Raw genomic sequence first — 16,846 nt, forward strand, 5'->3', positions numbered from 1 at the left:
AGGGTCCCTACTGCAGACATAAAGAGCAGTCGTAACTTTGACCTTTTTGTCAGTTTAGTCTCTGAGAGGGTAAAGCACAGGAAGGAAAGAGTGGGAGATAAAAAGAGAGCGAGGCAGGAAGATAGCGGTTTTAGTATTTCGACTAAATTCTCATTCTCCCCGCTCTCTGTGACACAAACTCACACTTGAATGCAAATACGTAATGGAACAAGTATTTACAAAAATCCTATTTTAAATGTACAGGATAAAAACAAACAATTATGGCTGAATCTAGGCATCATATATGTTATTAGATTCTATAATAATTTAGTCACAGCGATCACAAGCCTCTGAAGTGCAATGATAAAATACAGTACCATGTAAACATAAGCCATTAATTTATCCCTGTACATTGAAACCAGCCACTCCACCGTCCGATAGTGTGACAATCTACCTGGATCTGAGCAATACCAATGGCACGATTTAATATACTAGGCTAAATGCCTAACTGTGGCTCTTTTTAATAAAACAACTGGTACACTATTAGAATTAAATAGAAAATGTCTCAGTAAATCGTTAAAGTAGATTGATCAGACACTTATGTATAGGGATAAAACAGACACTATTGAATAACAGGTTATGAGTACAATACAACATTCTCAGTATTCCACACAATCTGGGCAATCAGGTAGTGACTCCTAAAGTAGTCTGTACACCACAGGAGGTTGGTGGCACCTTAATTGGGGAGGACGGGCTCATGGTAATGGCTGGAGCGGAATCAGTGGAATGGTATCAAATAGATCAACAGGTCCCGTGTAGCTCAGTTGGTAGAGCATGGCGTTTGCAACGCCAGGGTTGTGGGTTCGATTCCCACAGGGGGCCAGTATGAAAAATGTATGCACTCACCAACTGTAAGTCGCTCTGGATAAGAGCGTCTGCTAAATGACTAAAATGTAATGCTCTGTTCCGGCCATTATTGTGAGCCGTTCTCCCCTCAGCAGCCTCCACTGCTGTACACCATGGCTGTATAAAAGAGCTGAGGTGAGATTGACTGGTTGTGGATACGTTATTGATCTGTTCGGTAAGTGTCCTTGACTCCTGTCTGTGATGTGTTGTCGTAATGAGTTATTGATGCGTTGTGAATAGGTTGTCAGAAGGTTATAGATGGGTTGTGAATATGTTGCTCGTACAGTGGGTTGTTGATGGATTGTGAATATGTTGCTGGTAGGTAGGTTGTTGTAATGTTATTGCAGGTCAGGGGCCTTTGATGTGGCCCATAGCTGGGTTGACAAAGGAGAAGTTGTTGAACATGGTTTGGTCCACACTGTTCATGAGGGTACGATCTGCACACGACAACCAGGGTTTCTCATTGATAAACTCCTTGTCAAAGTTACTGACATCACTGGGGGATTTCTGCATGGACAGGAGAGAGGGAATAGGTTACCTACGCACACACACGTAAACAAACAAACACACTCGCAGTCTGAGGATGTACTTACCACAGTTGGCCTGAAGGGCGGCGCCACTTCTCGTTTCTCCAGGGCGTTCCAGTCTGTGTCTTTGAAGAAGGAGTGTTGACGGATGTTCCCCTTCACACCCAGCCTCCTCTCCGGCTCCCTCACAAACAGCTATAAAAACAAACACACCATATATACACACACATCAGGACAGAGGACGCCAAGGTCACAGCCTCCACTCCAATGGGAAAAATACATACGAGCACACTCATGAAAGGTAACCAATCACACGCAGACACACACAGTACAGGTCACATCCATCCCAACCGTCAATCATTCATGTTGATGTATGTAATCTGGTGCATAGTGGACAATGTTGTCATAGTTAATTTGTCATGGCATTGCAGTGAGTGGACCAAGTTGTTACATTGAGTGAGACCTTGATGAGGATGTCTTGTGCATCCTTGGTCAGCCAGCGGGGGTAACAGGGGTCATCTGTCCTGATGGACTGGAACAGTTCCTCCTCATCGTGACCATGGAATGGAGACTGGCCAATCAGCATCTCGTACAGCAAGACCCCAAACGACCACCAGTCCACTGAGCTGCCGTACTTCTGCCCCAGCAGAATCTAAAAAACCATGTCCATACAGTTCAACATGACATCTCTTCATCATCACCATCATCGCCATCACTTCATGATGTTGATCTAAAACCAGTACATTTAGACGGAGCTGGTCTGTAATTGATTAATGATACAAATCAATGAGATCAGAATTGAGAGTGAGAAACGTTATGGTTCCCCAAGGGAACATTTCCATTGCTTATTTAATACACCTTTTTAACGGTTGCAATGCTGATAGTAAGAGTGTAGATTCCTATGGTGATGGTGAACATGTAGTCACCTCTGGGGCGATGTAATCAGGTGTTCCACAGAAGGTGCAGGTCTGTGTTTCTCCCTCCATGTTCTCCTTACACATCCCAAAGTCTGCTATCTTTATATGGCCTTCTGAGTCTAACAACACGTTGTCCAGCTTCAGATCCCTATAGACAATGCCTTTGGAGTGGAGGAACTGGAGCCCACAGATAATCTCAGCAGCATAGAACCTACAGCCAGATGGAGGAGAGAGGGATGGGTGGAGAGAATGGAGGAAGTGTGTGTGTGTGTGTGTGTCTGGTAGACATAGCCTGATTGTGTGTACGGGTCAACTTACGTAGATCTGTGCACGTCAAACTTGTGACAGTTCTGGATGTGGAACATGAGGTCACCTCCGTTCAGATACTCCATCACAAAGAACAGGTTATCCTGTCAAATACACAACACAGTCATCTCAACAAAACCTGTGGTGGTGTGTGGGTGTGTGTGTTGAGTTCATGTGTGTGTGTTACCGTGGTCTGGAAGGTGCAGTGGAGGTGTGTGAGGAATGGGTGTTCCCAGGCCAGGGAGAGTACTCTCCTCTCCACCATGGTACACTCCACATCATCATCCATCAGAACCACGTCCTTCTTCAGAGCCTTCACCGCAAAGAACTCTCTACTGCTCTTCAGCTCGGCCAGAAACACCTAGGAACACACACAGATGATACGTTATGTAGGAAATCACTGTCTTCGGCTATTCAGGCTTGTCAAATTGAGGTGAAGGATCCGTCAGGCAACTTCTAAGTACAATCAAGAAGTCTCTTTAGTACACTGGATCCAGGAACACAGAGCATGGCTAGAACATGTTCAAAGACCAGGCAACACAAGTCACACGTTTATATATTATACTAAATTGATGGTTTATATTAAGGATAATGTTTTAAAGCTTTGCCATTCTATTATGTTTGTTCAAATCGTCTTAATGTATTATTTTATCTCCTTGACATATTATGAAAATTCCATAAAATCCAGAAAGTTTCCATAATTCCGGAAGTTTCCTGGTAAGCTTAGAAAGTTACTGGTAATATACCGTACCTTTGCAACCCTAACTATGACTAACATTATTGGTAACACACAGTGTCCGATACACTCCCCTATTGACGTCCATTCTTGCAAAGTTGTTGTTCTGGAACATTCTGACCAACATGTTTACAAGTCCGAACATAATCATCATCATGACACCAACATTATATTTGTATTAAGATGATCTTACTCCTCATGAGTAGGCTCTCTTCCTTATATCACAATACACTCACACAAGCAGGGCCAAGATGCCAAGCAGGCTCTCTCCCCCTGCCAGAAACTTCTGCTTAGGTCATGCTGACCCAGGCTCACAGGCTTGAGTATAATAACAGGATATACACTGAGTGTACAAAACATTAAGAGTACCTTCCTAATATTGAGTTGAGCCTCAATTTGTCAGGACATGGACTCTACAAGGTGTCAAAAGCGTTCCACTGGAATGCTGGCCCATGTTGACTCCAATGCATCCCACAGTTGTGTCAAGTTGGTTGGATGTCCTTTGGATGGTGGACCATTCTTGATACACATGGGAAACTGTTGAGTGTGAAAACCCAGCAACGTTGCAGTTCTTGACACACTCAACCTGGTGCGCCTGACACCATACCCTATTCAAAGGCACTTCAATCTTAAAGGCTTAAAAATCCTTCTTTAACCTGTCTTCTCTCCTTCAACAGGTGACATCAGTAAGGGATAATAGCTTTCACCTGGTAAGTCTATGTCATGGAAAGAGCAGGTGTTCCTAATGTTTTGTACACTCAGTGTACGTTTGTTCACAATGCAATCCCTATAAATAACAAAGTACACTTTCATCTGCACGGTTTCCATCAGTTAGAGTAAGACATACAGTTGAAGTCGGAAGTTTACAACCACTACACAAATTTCTTGTTAACAAACTATTGTTTTGGCAAGTCGGTTAGGACATCTACTTTGTGCATGACACAAGTAATTTTTCCAACAATTGTTTACAGACAGATTATTTCACTTATAATTCACTGTATCACAATTCCAGTGGGTCAGAAGTTTACATACACTAAGTTGACTGTGCCTTTAAACAGCTTGGAAAATTCCAGAAAATGATGTTTTAGAAGCTTCTGATAGGCTAATTGACATCATTTGAGTCAATTGGAGGTGTACCTGTGGATGTATTTCAAGGCCTACCTTCAAACTCAGTGCCTCTTTGCTTGACATCATGGGGAAATCAAAATAAATCAGCCAAGACCTCAGGGAAAAAATGTGTAGACCTCCACAAGTCTGGTTCATCCTTGGGAGCAATTTCCAAACGCCTGAAGGTACCACGTTCACTTGTACAAACAATAGTACGCAAGTATAAACACCATGGGACCACGCAGCCGTCATACCGCTCAGGAAGGAGACGCGTTCTGTCTCCTAGAGATGAACGTACTTTGGTGCGAAAAGTGCAAATCAATCCCAGAACAACAGTAAAGGACCTTGTGAAGATGCCGGAGGAAACAGGTGGCGGCAGGTAGGTTAGTGGTTAAGAGCGTTGTGCCGGTAACCGAAAGGTCGCTGGTTCTAATCCCCGAGCCGACTAGGTGAAAAATCTGTCGATATGCCGTTGAGCAAGGCACTTAACCCTAATTGCTCCTGTAAGTCACTCTGGATCAGAGCGATGACTAAAATGTGTATGACTAAAATGTAAACAGGTACAAAAGTATTTATATCCACAGTAAAACGAGTTCTATATCGACATAACATGAAAGGCCGCTCAGCAAGGAAGAAGCCACTGCTCCAAAACCGCCATAAAAAAGCCAGACTACGGTTTGCAACTGCACATGGGGACAAAGATTGTACTTTTTGGCCATAATGACCATTGTTATGTTTGGAGGAAAAAGTGGGGACTTGCAAGCCGAAGAACACCATCCCAACCGTGAAGCACGGAGGTGGCAGCATCATGCTGTGGGGGTGCTTTGCTGCTGGAGGGACTGGTGTACTTCATAAAATAAATGGCATCATGAGGAAGGAAAATTATGTGGATATATTGAAGCAACATCTCAAGACATCAGTCAGGAAGTTAAAGCTGGGTCGCAAATAGGTCTTCCAAATGGACAATGACCCCAAGCATACTTCCAAAGTTGTGGCAAAATGGCTTAAGGACAACAAAGTCAAGGTATTGGAGTGGCCATCACAAAGCCCTGACCTAAATCCTATAGAACATTTGTGGGCAGAACTGAAAAAGCATGTGCGAGCAAGGAGGCCTACATACCTGACTCTGTTACACCAGCTCTGTCAGGAGGAATGGGCCAAAATGTATTGTGGGAAGCTTGTGGAAGGCTACCCGAAACATTTGACCCAAGTTAAACAATTTAAAGGCAATGCTACCAAATACTAATTGAGTGTATGTAAACTTCTGACCCACTGGGAATGTGATGAAATAAATAAAAGCTGAAATAAATAATTCTCTCTACTATTATTCTGACATTTCACATTCTTAAAATAAAGTGACCTAAGACAGGGAATTTTTACTAGGATTAAATGTCAGGAATTGTGAAAAACTGAGTTTAAATGTATTTGGCTAAGTTGTATGTAAACTTCCGACTTCAACTGTATCACCATAAACAAAGACAAGGTTTGAGCTTGATAAATGTCCTAGTTGTCAATGGACTGAGAAACTGGTTGTGGGTTCAATTCCCACGGGGGACCATTCCGAACAAAAAAATATGAAAATGTGTGCACTCGCCACTGTAAGTCACTCTGGATAAGAGTGTCTGCTAAATGACTAAAATGTTATAAACATATATTCCCAGTGAATCTAGGTGCTCACTAGATGCAGTGATTTCTCTCTCTCTGACCAGGCATTGCACTCTCTCTAGTACCTTGCCGAAACTGCCTTTGCCCAGCATCTTGTGAAGGATGAAGTTGTCGAGGGTGAACTTGTGATGGTGTTCTTTTCTGGGGACGGCGTACAGCTCCTCCTTCAGAGGGGCAGGCACGTCCCCCTCCGCTGGGGTGTCCCACGATACACCCTGCTGCTCTGGAGAGGGAAGGAAGAGGTGGAGAAGGGGCAGAGAAGGGAAGAGAGAGTGGGAGAGGAGGAAGAGAAGGGAAGAGAGAGTGGGAGAGGAGGAAGAGAAGGGAAGAGAGAGTGAGAGAGGAGGAAGAGAAGGGAAGAGAGAGTGGGAGAGGAGGAAGAGAAGGGATGAGAGAGTGGGAGAGGAGGAAGAGAAGGGAAGAGAGAGTGGGAGAGGAGGAAGAGAAGGGAAGAGAGAGTGGGAGAGGAGGAAGAGAAGGGAAGAGAGAGTGGGAGAGGAGGAAGAGAAGGGGAAATTGTTATTTAGTCCTATTAAGTCTCACGTTGACTACAAAGTCCTCACAGTTGCATGATTGACCAGGTTGACCATGTGTGGTCTCCTTACCTTTTCGCCCAGCGGTGGCTGCGGTCGGGGGGAGACCTGCCACTAAACCTGAAGGTTCCCGCACAACCCCTGCCTGGCCCACACCCACTGGCCCGCCTCGACTACGGATCTCACTCTCTCTGGAGCCCCTGGCCTATAGGAAAATGCATAGACACATATAACAATTAATAACCTGACTCAATCCTATCTGTATAATAATAATAATAATATAATATGCCATTTAGCAGACACTTTTATCCAAAGCGACTTACAGTCATGCGTGCATAATTTTTTTTTTTTTGTGTATGGGTGGTCCCGGGGATCGAACCCACTACCTTGGCGTTACAAGCGCCGTGCTATAACGGGCAGGGATAGATTCCTTACTAACAATCAACATAACTTTATTTTTTATTTTATGAAAAGCAATTTGGAGCTATTGTGGATCTGTCGGACAGCACAGACTTCCTAACCCCTCGACCCCTGAACTCTGACCTGCTGTTTAGTCTCGATCATGGCCAGGGCTTCAGCCATACGTTTCTGGTTGACTCCACACAGGTTGGCCACCTTTTTCTGGCACTTGTGATGGATGTTCATACCACACTCTGAATGGACAACACAAATGGTTATACAGTATACACACACAGATGTAATGGGGTGATGAAATCAATATATTTGGATATTTGGGCTCCTGTAATGGTGAAATAGGGAATTATGTGAAAAGGTATAAGTGACACTGCAATAATGGTGCAATATAATGATTTGATATGGTACTGTTATGATTTGAGTTGGTAATGGTATGACGTGATTGTGTAATGATAGTGATGTGATGTTATGATGTGATCAGGGTCTCTTCCACAGGAGGTTGGTGGCACCTTAATTGGGGAGGATGGGCTTGTGGTAATGGATGGAGTGGAATTAGTGGAACGGTATCAAATACATCAAACACATGGTTTCAATGTGTTTGATGCCTTTCCATTTGCTCCGTTCCAGCCTTTATTATGAGCCGTTCTCCCCTCAGCAGCCTCCTGTGGACTCTCCTCTCACCTTCACACTTGAGTCCCTGCTTGGCCAGCCCCCACAGCAGTGTGCCACAGTGTTCACAGAACGTGGGGCTCTTGTAGTTGTACACCTTAAACCTGTGGGGCATGTCGATCTTAAAGCGCTCCTTGTGGATCTGCAACACACAGCAAACACACTCAGTCACCTGAACACACCGTACTACAACCCTTTGTTGCCATGGAAATATGACACAGGAAGTAGGCAACAATTTTTAGGGAAGTAAAGTCTCTGGGATAAAAATGCTATTTTTTCTCTGTCTAGGATCGATGAGTACTGGTAGACAGTGAGTACAGTAGCCACAGAGCTGTCTGCTTCGAATAACCAACCTATTGTCTCAGTGTGTGCTGTGAGAGAGAGAGTTAGTGAGAGTCAGTGTGTATGCGGTTGACTTTAACCAACAATAAACTAGCGTGTTACCTCTGACCTAAACCACAGTCACCAGAAGCCCAGACAGTCACCAGACTGTCTGCATGCAATCTAAGGGGACCTCCAGTTGGTTGTTTTAATTGAGGTTCCTCATGTCACAAACACCAAGACAAAGTGAACACATCACAGTTTACTGCCACTATTATTGGAGCCCTAGCAACTAAATATAATGACAAATCCAAGATGCTCTAAAATGCTCAAGACCACTTATTGTCATTGTTGTATAGAAATGGACTACAATGTACAGGCCTACCATGGTCTCTTTGCTGTTGATGGCCGACCCAGTGCACTTGGCGATGATTTTGTCAATGCATTTCTTGTGGATGGCTGCGTTGCACTCTGAAAGACCAAGGATGGGGATGAGAGTGTAGACAGGAGAGAGGACGGAGGAGAGTAGGGATAGAATATGGAGTAGGTAGAAGATGAGGAGAGAGAGACAGCAGAGAAAAGAGAGAGCAGTGATACTCACGTCGACACTGGTAACCCTGCTTATTCAGACCCCTGTGGGGAAAAGAAACACAACATGAACAGGAACAGGAAGCAGGAAACAAACACTGGATAATATGGATGATGTACAAACAGAAATGCTGTAGTGTTTGTTTCAGCGGGACAATAACAAACATAGAGAGGGTCTATGTGAATGATGTCATTAGGATACAGTATTTGCACTCCAATTGACTAGGTTTTAAATAAAGTTAGGATATGATATACATACTGTAAAGACAGAAGGGTTACTTATAGAGCATGTACACTGAGTATACAAAACATTAAGAGCACCTGCTCTTTCCATGATACACTATATATACAAAAGTATGTGGACACCCCTTCAAATTAGTGGATTCTGCTATTTCAGCCACACCCGTTGCTGACAGGTGTATAAAATCGAGCACACAGCCATGCAATCTCTATAGAGAAACATTGGCAGTAGAATGGCCTTACTGAAGAGGCCAGTGACTTTTAACGTGGCACTGTCATAGGATGCCACCTTTCAAACAAGTCAGTTCTTCAAATTTAAGCAACAACGGCTCAGCCGCGAAGTGGTAGGCCATACAGCTCACAGAACGGGACCTCCGAGTGCTGAAGCGCGTAGTGAGTAAAAATCGTCTGTCCTCGGTTGCAACACTCACTATTGAGTTCCAAACTGCCTCTGGAAGCAATGTCAGCACAAGAACTGTTCGTCGGGAGCTTCATTAAATGGGTTTCCATGGCTGAGCAGCCGAACACAAGCCTAAGATCACCATGCGCAATGCCAAACGTCGGCTGGAGTGGTGTAAAGCTTGCCGCCATTGAACTCTGGAGCAGTGGAAAAGCGGTATCTGGAAAGATGAATCACGCTTCACCACCTGGCAGTCCGATGTACAAATCTGGGTTTGGCGGCTGCCAGGAGAACACTACCTGCCCCAATGCATAGTGCCAACAGTAAAGATTGGTGGAGGAGGAATAATGGTCTGGGGCTGTTTTTCATGGTTCGGGCTAGGCCCCTTAGTTCCAGTGAAGGGAAATCTTAAAGCTACAGCATACAATGATATTCTAGACGATTATGTGCTTCACCAGTTTGTGTCAAGAACTGCAACACTACTAGGTTTTTCACGCTCAACAGTTTCCAATGTGTATCAAGAAGGGTCCACCACCCAAAGGGCATCCAGACAACCTGACACAACTGCATTGGAGTCAACATAGGCCAGCATCTGTGTGGAACGCTTTCGACACCTTGAAGAGTCCAATGCCCCGACGAATTGAGGCTGTTCTGAGGGGAAAAGGGGGTGCAACTCAATATTAGGAAGGTGTTCCTAATGTTTGGTATACTCAGTGCTTTGGCTCAGTAGACGTACCAGACAAACTCTTTACAGACGGAGCAGAAGGTGGGCTGGGGGAAGAACGTGGCGCTGAACTCGTGACATTTGACCTCATGGATCTTAGCCTGCTTGATGGCTCCGCGTCGTGCGTGGAGGGCAAAGAGTCCCGGGTCCCTGTCTCTCTCTCCAAATCCATCTCCCTCACCTGAACATGGGGCGTCTGGGAAACAGGCACACACACACACACACACACACACACACCAAAGTGATGTACAGTGCATAGTCTTGTCACAGTTAAAAGACAGAGGAAGAGAAAGAGAGAGACATATTTGCCGGCTCATCTGTGAACGCATGATAGGAATGTCCTTCTGCCAGTCTGTGTGCGTGCGAGTGAGTGACTGTGTGTGTGTGTGTGTTTGTGTGTGTGTGTGTGTGTGTGTGTGTTTGGGAGCGAGGAAGAGGGCCTTTGGCTGACTTCCTGTCCTACAGTCCCACAAGCATTTATTCACTAGACACTGACAGCTGCAAATTTAACACACCCTCCATGATCGACGAGAGTCTGTCAAAGTGTGTGTGTGTATGTGTGCATGCATGTGTGTATGCACACAGGGTAAAGGTGAATATCTTTCTATTTGTGAGTCATGTAATTGAAAGGGCTAAATTATCAGATGATTAGTACTGAACAATCATCGAACCACCTGTTGTGAGTGCTGATTATGAGTAGTTGTGTAGACTTTATATATAGACAGACGGTTTCCTCACGCCTGTTATATAATGGCTTTATAAGCCTTCAGAGTGTGTTGATAAGACCGCAACAAGAGAGGGCACTGACAGAAACTATTAGGAATAGATGGGGTTCTGGAATGGTTATAACCACACATAACCACACAGGAAAAAACATACACAGATATTACGAAGTCTACAATGGTTCTGAACCCTCACCACTCTTCTCCAAGTAGTATCTGGCCTCCATCAGTAGACGACCCTGTGGCTTCAGCTCCACCTGAGAGAGAGAGAGAGAGAGAGAGAGAGAGAGAGAGAGGAGAGAGAGAGAGAGAGAGAGAGAGAGAGAGAGAGAGAGAGAGAGAGAGAGAGAGAGAGAGAGAGAGAGAGAGAGAGAGACAGAGACAGAGACAGAGACAGAGACAGAGACAGATATATCCCCATATCAAATTGTGTGGACATGACATATTCCTCTCACTCCAACCCTAAGCCAATGGATCCCTCCCTCCCTGTTGTCTTACCCAAATCTCCAGCTTTCCGTTCTCCTTTTTGCAGCGGGAAGCCAGGGAGTCCAGCTGCACCGTGGCCTCAGACTTTAGCTCAGCGGTTTTATCCTTCACCACCACGTGCATGACACGGCCCAGGTGGACATGGGCATCAAACGTGCTGCTCCAGGGGGGGTACATGGTGGGCTTCTTCTGCTTGTACACCTGGCCCTTCTCTGGAGGTGTGTGTGTGTGTGTGTGTGTGTGTGTGTGTGTGTGTGTGTGTGTGTGTGTGTGTGTGTGTGTGTGTGTGTGCATGTAAGGGGGAGAAAGACAGACATTAACAGACAAGAATTTTAACATTAGTCGATCTGTCATTGGTCCTACATTTTTCCTGACATGTGACCTGACCAGGAGCAAAGAGTGGTCTGTCTCTACCACAGGAGGTTGGTGGCATCTTTAATTGGGGAGGACAGGCTCGTGGTAATGGCTGGTTTCCATATGTTGGATGCCATTCCAATGGCTCCGTTCCAGACATTATTATGAGTCGTCCTCCCCTCAGCAGCCTACTGTGGTGTACTGTATACCTACAGTTTAACTTTCACTTCACAGTATTTTCCTTCTGCCATTTGACAAGCATTCCATTCCAGAAATGTATGTTCCTGCCATAGAATGATAATTATATTTCTATGGTTCTATCTCTATCACTGGCCCATAGACTGTCTATTCTGGACAGAGACAACGCTACCAGCTGTTGTCTATACTGAAAATAATTTCCCTCTGACAGGGAAAAACTGTCTAATTCTCCCCAGACAGACGGTTCATATTTTTCATCATGTTTCCAATCCGCCTTTGGCATGAGAGGGCAATATGTTTTGCTGTAGAAGTCCCACACAGCTCTGAGTAGGCTTTTGTCAGCCCACAATGACATACTTTTTCTTTGTTCTCTGTAGTGGTTAAGTGACATTTGGCTGAGGTGTTGCTTTCACATTTCTGTTAGGTGCTTAAGCCACAGTGGAGTTAAGAAACGTGTCTGAGCCAGTCACAGCTTTGTAGTAAGGATTCCCCTATACTACAACTCTGACTCCAGACCCAAAACACTCCTCCTCAGTAAGGTGTTCAGTTCAATTTCAAATTGGTCTTAGTAATGATTTCCAATTGCTCTATTGGCACAACTGAATGCAGTCAGTTTGCAGCTGCTTGTAGGCTAGCTAGACCAACAGCGGAATATTGGTGCTAAACCTCACACTGCACTACTATTTACTATCATCTGGGCCTTTTGATGCCATTGCAAAAAGCAGGACAGACCTGAACTGAATTGAAACTGAATGACACAGGTCTTCCTGTGAATACACCCACGCACATCCCGCACACACACATGCAGACACACGCAAATGCGGACACACACACACACAGTGTTTCTCTACTACTCGATCTCCGTCCAACTACCAGAACAGCTCTGTGGTTAAAGTGAGAAAGAAGTAGGAAAAACAACCTAGATCCATCCTCTTTCCTCCCCACGTCTCTCTCTGTTTTTAGCCCTATAACTGTCATCTTTACCAACGGTTAAATATAGTCAGCAAGGAAACAAAACTGTCCATTAGCACTCTGAAGTACTGCTAATTAGAGATAATACTGATATGAATCATAAGCCCATTTACACTAATGGAACCCCTGGAGAAGAAAAGCCTTTTCTATTGAATGTCTATAAATGTCTTTCTATAAATACAGTGGGGGAAAAAAGTATTTAGTCAGCCACCAATTGTGCAAGTTCTCCCACTTAAAAAATGAGAGAGGCCTGTAATTTTCATCATAGATACACGTCAACTATGACAGACAAAATGAGGAATAAAAATCCAGAAAATCACATTGTAGGATTTTTTATGAATTTATTTGCAAATTATGGTGGAAAATAAGTATTTGGTCAATAACAAAAGTTTCTCAATACTTTGTTATATACCCTTTGTTGGCAATGACACAGGTCAAACGTTTTCTGTAAGTCTTCACAAGGTTTTCACACACTGTTGCTGGTATTTTGGCCCATTCCTCCATGCAGATCTCCTCTAGAGCAGTGATGTTTTGGGGCTGTCGCTGGGCAACACGGACTTTCAACTCCCTCCAAAGATTTTCTATGGGGTTGAGATCTGGAGACTGGCTAGGCCACTCCAGGACCTTGAAATGCTTCTTACGAAGCCACTCCTTCGTTGCCCGGGCGGTGTGTTTGGGATCATTGTCATGCTGAAAGACCCAGACACATTTCATATTCAATGCCCTTGCTGATGGAAGGAGGTTTTCACTCAAAATCTCACGATACATGGCCCTATTCATTCTTTCCTTTACACGGATCAGTCGTCCTGGTCTCTTTGCAGAAAAACAGCCCCAAAGCATGATGTTTCCACCCCCATGCTTCATAGTAGGTATGGTGTTCTTTGGATGCAACTCAGCATTCTTTGTCCTCCAAATACGACGAGTTGAGTTTTTACCAAAAAGTTCTATTTTGGTTTCATCTGACCATATGACATTCTCCCAATCCTCTTCTGGATCATCCAAATGCACTCTAGCAAACTTCAGACGGGCCTGGACATGTACTGGCTTAAGCAGGGGGACACGTCTGGCACTGCAGGATTTGAGTCCCTGGCGGCGTAGTGTGTTACTGATGGTAGGCTTTGTTACTTTGGTCCCAGCTCTCTGCAGGTCATTCACTAGGTCCCCCCGTGTGGTTCTGGGATTTTTGCTCACCGTTCTTGTGATCATGTTGACCCCACGGGGTGAGATCTTGCGTGGAGCCCCAGATCAAGGGAGATTATCAGTGGTCTTGTATGTCGTCCATTTCCTAATAATTGCTCCCACAGATGATTTATTCAAACCAAGCTGCTTACCTATTGCAGATTCAGTCTTCCCAGCCTGGTGCAGGTCTACAATTTTGTTTCTGGTGTCCTTTGACAGCTCTTTGGTCTTGGCCATAGTGGAGTTTGGAGTGTGACTGTTTGAGGTAGTGGACAGGTGTCTTTTATACTGATAACAAGTTCAAACAGGTGCCATTAATACAGGTAACGAGTGGAGGACAGAGGATCCTCTTAAAGAAGAAGTTACAGGTCTGTGAGAGCCAGAAATCTTGCTTGTTTGTAGGTGACCAAATACTTATTTTCCACCATAATTTGCAAATAAATTCATAAAAAATCCTACAATGTAATTTCTGGATTATTTTTTCTCATTTTTTCTGTCATGGTTGACGTGTACCTTTGATGAAAATTACAGGCCTCTCTCATCTTTTTAAGTGGGAGAACTTGCAGAATTGGTGGCTGACTAAATAATTTTTTCCCCCACTGTATGTCTGCCCTCTTTAATGCATAGACACTGTCGATAGAGTAAACAGTGACACACTCACTGGGCACAACTTCTTTCCTCACTTGCAGCCCATGGGACACAACAGTCCTACAGAAAATCATAGAGGTTCCCATGTTTCCCCATCACATCTCTCTGACACACACGCACGCACACACACACACACACACACACACACACACACACACACACACACACACACACACACACACCTTCAAACTGACCTGTGTCTACAGCTTCCTTCATGTAGACAGCACAGTATGGATTGATCACCTCTTCATGGTAGGCCAGACCTGGGTCCATCTCAAAGCTGGAGAAGCCGATACGCAGGAACGGAGACATGGATGCAGGTACCACTCACTCACTGACCTCCAGAAAACCTTCAGAGAACCTCTCCTGCCACTGTAACAGTGATCCTCACAGTGAAGAGTTGTGTTTCAGTTAGTTTTTGATGAGGCAAGTCCTTCTCTTCACAGAGAGTGTCAGTGTTGTTTCGGGGAGAGTAGTCTTTGTGTGGATGTCACCCCCCTCTCTGTCACAGGCCCCACGCGCTGACTGGCTTTTTCCTCCAGATGAGAGATGGGTTGGCAAGGGGAGAGAGAGAGAGAGAGAGAGAGAGAGAGAGAGAGAGAGAGAGAGAGAGAGAGAGAGAGAGAAGAGAGAGAGAGAGAGAGGAGAGAGAGAGAGAGAGAGAGAGAGAGAGAGAGAGAGAGAGAGAGAGAGAGAGAGAGAGAGAGAGAAGGCTCTTTGGCTCGCAGCGGCAGTTCCGCCCTGAACGCCTCGATGTCCGTCACCCTAAGAAAGGAAGAGAGAGGGAGGAGAGAGGGAGAGGGAGAGAGAGAGAGAGAGAGAGAGAGAGAGAGAGAGAGAGAGAGAGAGAGAGAGAGAGAGAGAGAGAGAGAGAGAGAGAGAGAGAGAGGTGGAGAGAGGATGAGAGACAAGTCACAAGTCAGCATTAGTTATACCAATTCTCTAGAATGAATACCACCAGACCAGTACATAATACACCAAACAAATACAAACCAGTACCCCTTGTTTACATTACAAACAAACTAATCAGCCCTCTTAATACCTGAAGCAAAACACCATATATTTAGCACCAATGACCGAACCAACCAGCACTCTCTGGGTATATAAAACAGTTCATACCTCCAGGGGCTAGTAAACCTCAGCTAGCCTATTTCCACAGGCACTTTGGAGTCCAGTATAATCCCTGAGTATGAACCACTGCACACTCAGGTGCTACCAGCTAGCTCTAAGCTGTGGTGGTCCCAACATCAGTGAGCTGTCTGTGGTTGGCTAAGTAGCAGTGCTGATGGAGGAGAAAGAGACTGAGCGTCAGAGTGATATTTGAGGCCAGGCTGTCAGAGAGCTGTGTGTCAGCCTCAGTGTCAGAGAGGAGACTGGGAAAGCCCTATTAATAGATGAGTAATGCTAAACTCTGATTGGGAATACGCAGGGAAGAACTCCCAGCAGTTACAGCCCAACCCGGGCCTGGGTCACCCACAAACATACCTCCCATAAACCCCTGATACCCACACACGTGCGCGCACACACACACACACACACACACACACACACACACACACACACACACACACAATGTCACCATAAGTGACTGCTTCCTCCTGATTAGTCTCAAACCGAGGCTCGAACCTAGGACCTCTGCCTTGCTAGCGCACGTGACTACCTTCCTGACTAACCAGTGACGCAAGTGGCGACACCCCAGGCTGAGGAGTAAGTTTCACACATCCCCATGTGCTACTGTACATAAGCAACAACACAACTATTGATATACACACAACAAAGTTCAGTTGTGCTACAGAATAGATACAAAGCTCTTCTGTTCTGGGTAACTACTAGGAATAAATCTATAATACTATACAACAATATAAAGTGCTCAGTCTCAATAATTAACAACTGTTGACACACACACACACACACACATATCCATACCTCCCAAACTGTGATTCTGAACCACCAAGCACATTGCAGCTCACTTAGCACCCACCACCTCTCTGCATGTTACATAGCTCTCTCGTTAACATGATGGGACTTCCTGTAGTCTGACTCGTTAACCACACTTCCTGTTTCTGAGCTGAGTTCTGGGAAGTCACACAGGTGGGTCTCTCTCTCTGACAAACAAGAGAGAGAAAAACACTCAAATGTACCTACCATGTACCAACGTGACTTCAAGTAACACTAGAGAGGCTGCGTGAGAGATTGTTGGATTAGGAAATGTTCAGTCAATATCAAAACATGGAGAGTTCAGCTGCTTTGGTTGT

The 16,846-nt window shown here is 44.9% G+C and overlaps 1 protein-coding gene across 1 annotated transcript; it reads right to left on the minus strand.

Moving 5' to 3' along the window:
* Window positions 1-295: 295 nt before the first annotated feature.
* On the minus strand, window positions 296-15,175 carry LOC311139492 (protein kinase C theta type-like). Its single transcript, XM_084174375.1, has 16 exons — window positions 14,786-15,175; window positions 11,253-11,452; window positions 10,951-11,011; window positions 10,045-10,228; window positions 8,682-8,713; window positions 8,466-8,551; window positions 7,772-7,901; window positions 7,220-7,329; window positions 6,749-6,881; window positions 6,209-6,366; window positions 2,823-2,996; window positions 2,648-2,739; window positions 2,339-2,540; window positions 1,876-2,064; window positions 1,479-1,607; window positions 296-1,392 (listed from the first exon to the last, which is right to left on the minus strand). The coding sequence occupies exons 1-16, from the start codon at window positions 14,901-14,903 to the stop codon at window positions 1,234-1,236; spliced, it is 2,157 nt and encodes a 718-aa protein (XP_084030501.1). The 5' UTR covers window positions 14,904-15,175; the 3' UTR covers window positions 296-1,233.
* Between the last annotated feature and the right edge of the window lie 1,671 nt (window positions 15,176-16,846).

This window comes from Coregonus lavaretus (genome assembly GCF_964263955.1).
Source record: "Coregonus lavaretus genome assembly, chromosome: 13".
Lineage (NCBI taxonomy): Eukaryota > Metazoa > Chordata > Actinopteri > Salmoniformes > Salmonidae > Coregonus > Coregonus lavaretus.

Coding starts and splice junctions, on each gene's coding strand:
- LOC311139492 (XM_084174375.1), bottom strand. CDS start 14,903: ATGTCTCCGTTCCTGCGTATCGGCTTCTCCAGCTTTGAGATGGACCCA. Junction 10,229..10,950: donor ATACTACTTGGAGAAGAGTG/GTGAGGGTTCAG, acceptor CCTGTTTCCCAG/ACGCCCCATGTTCAGGTGAG. Junction 2,740..2,822: donor ACTGCACCTTCCAGACCACG/GTAACACACACA, acceptor TGTATTTGACAG/GATAACCTGTTCTTTGTGAT.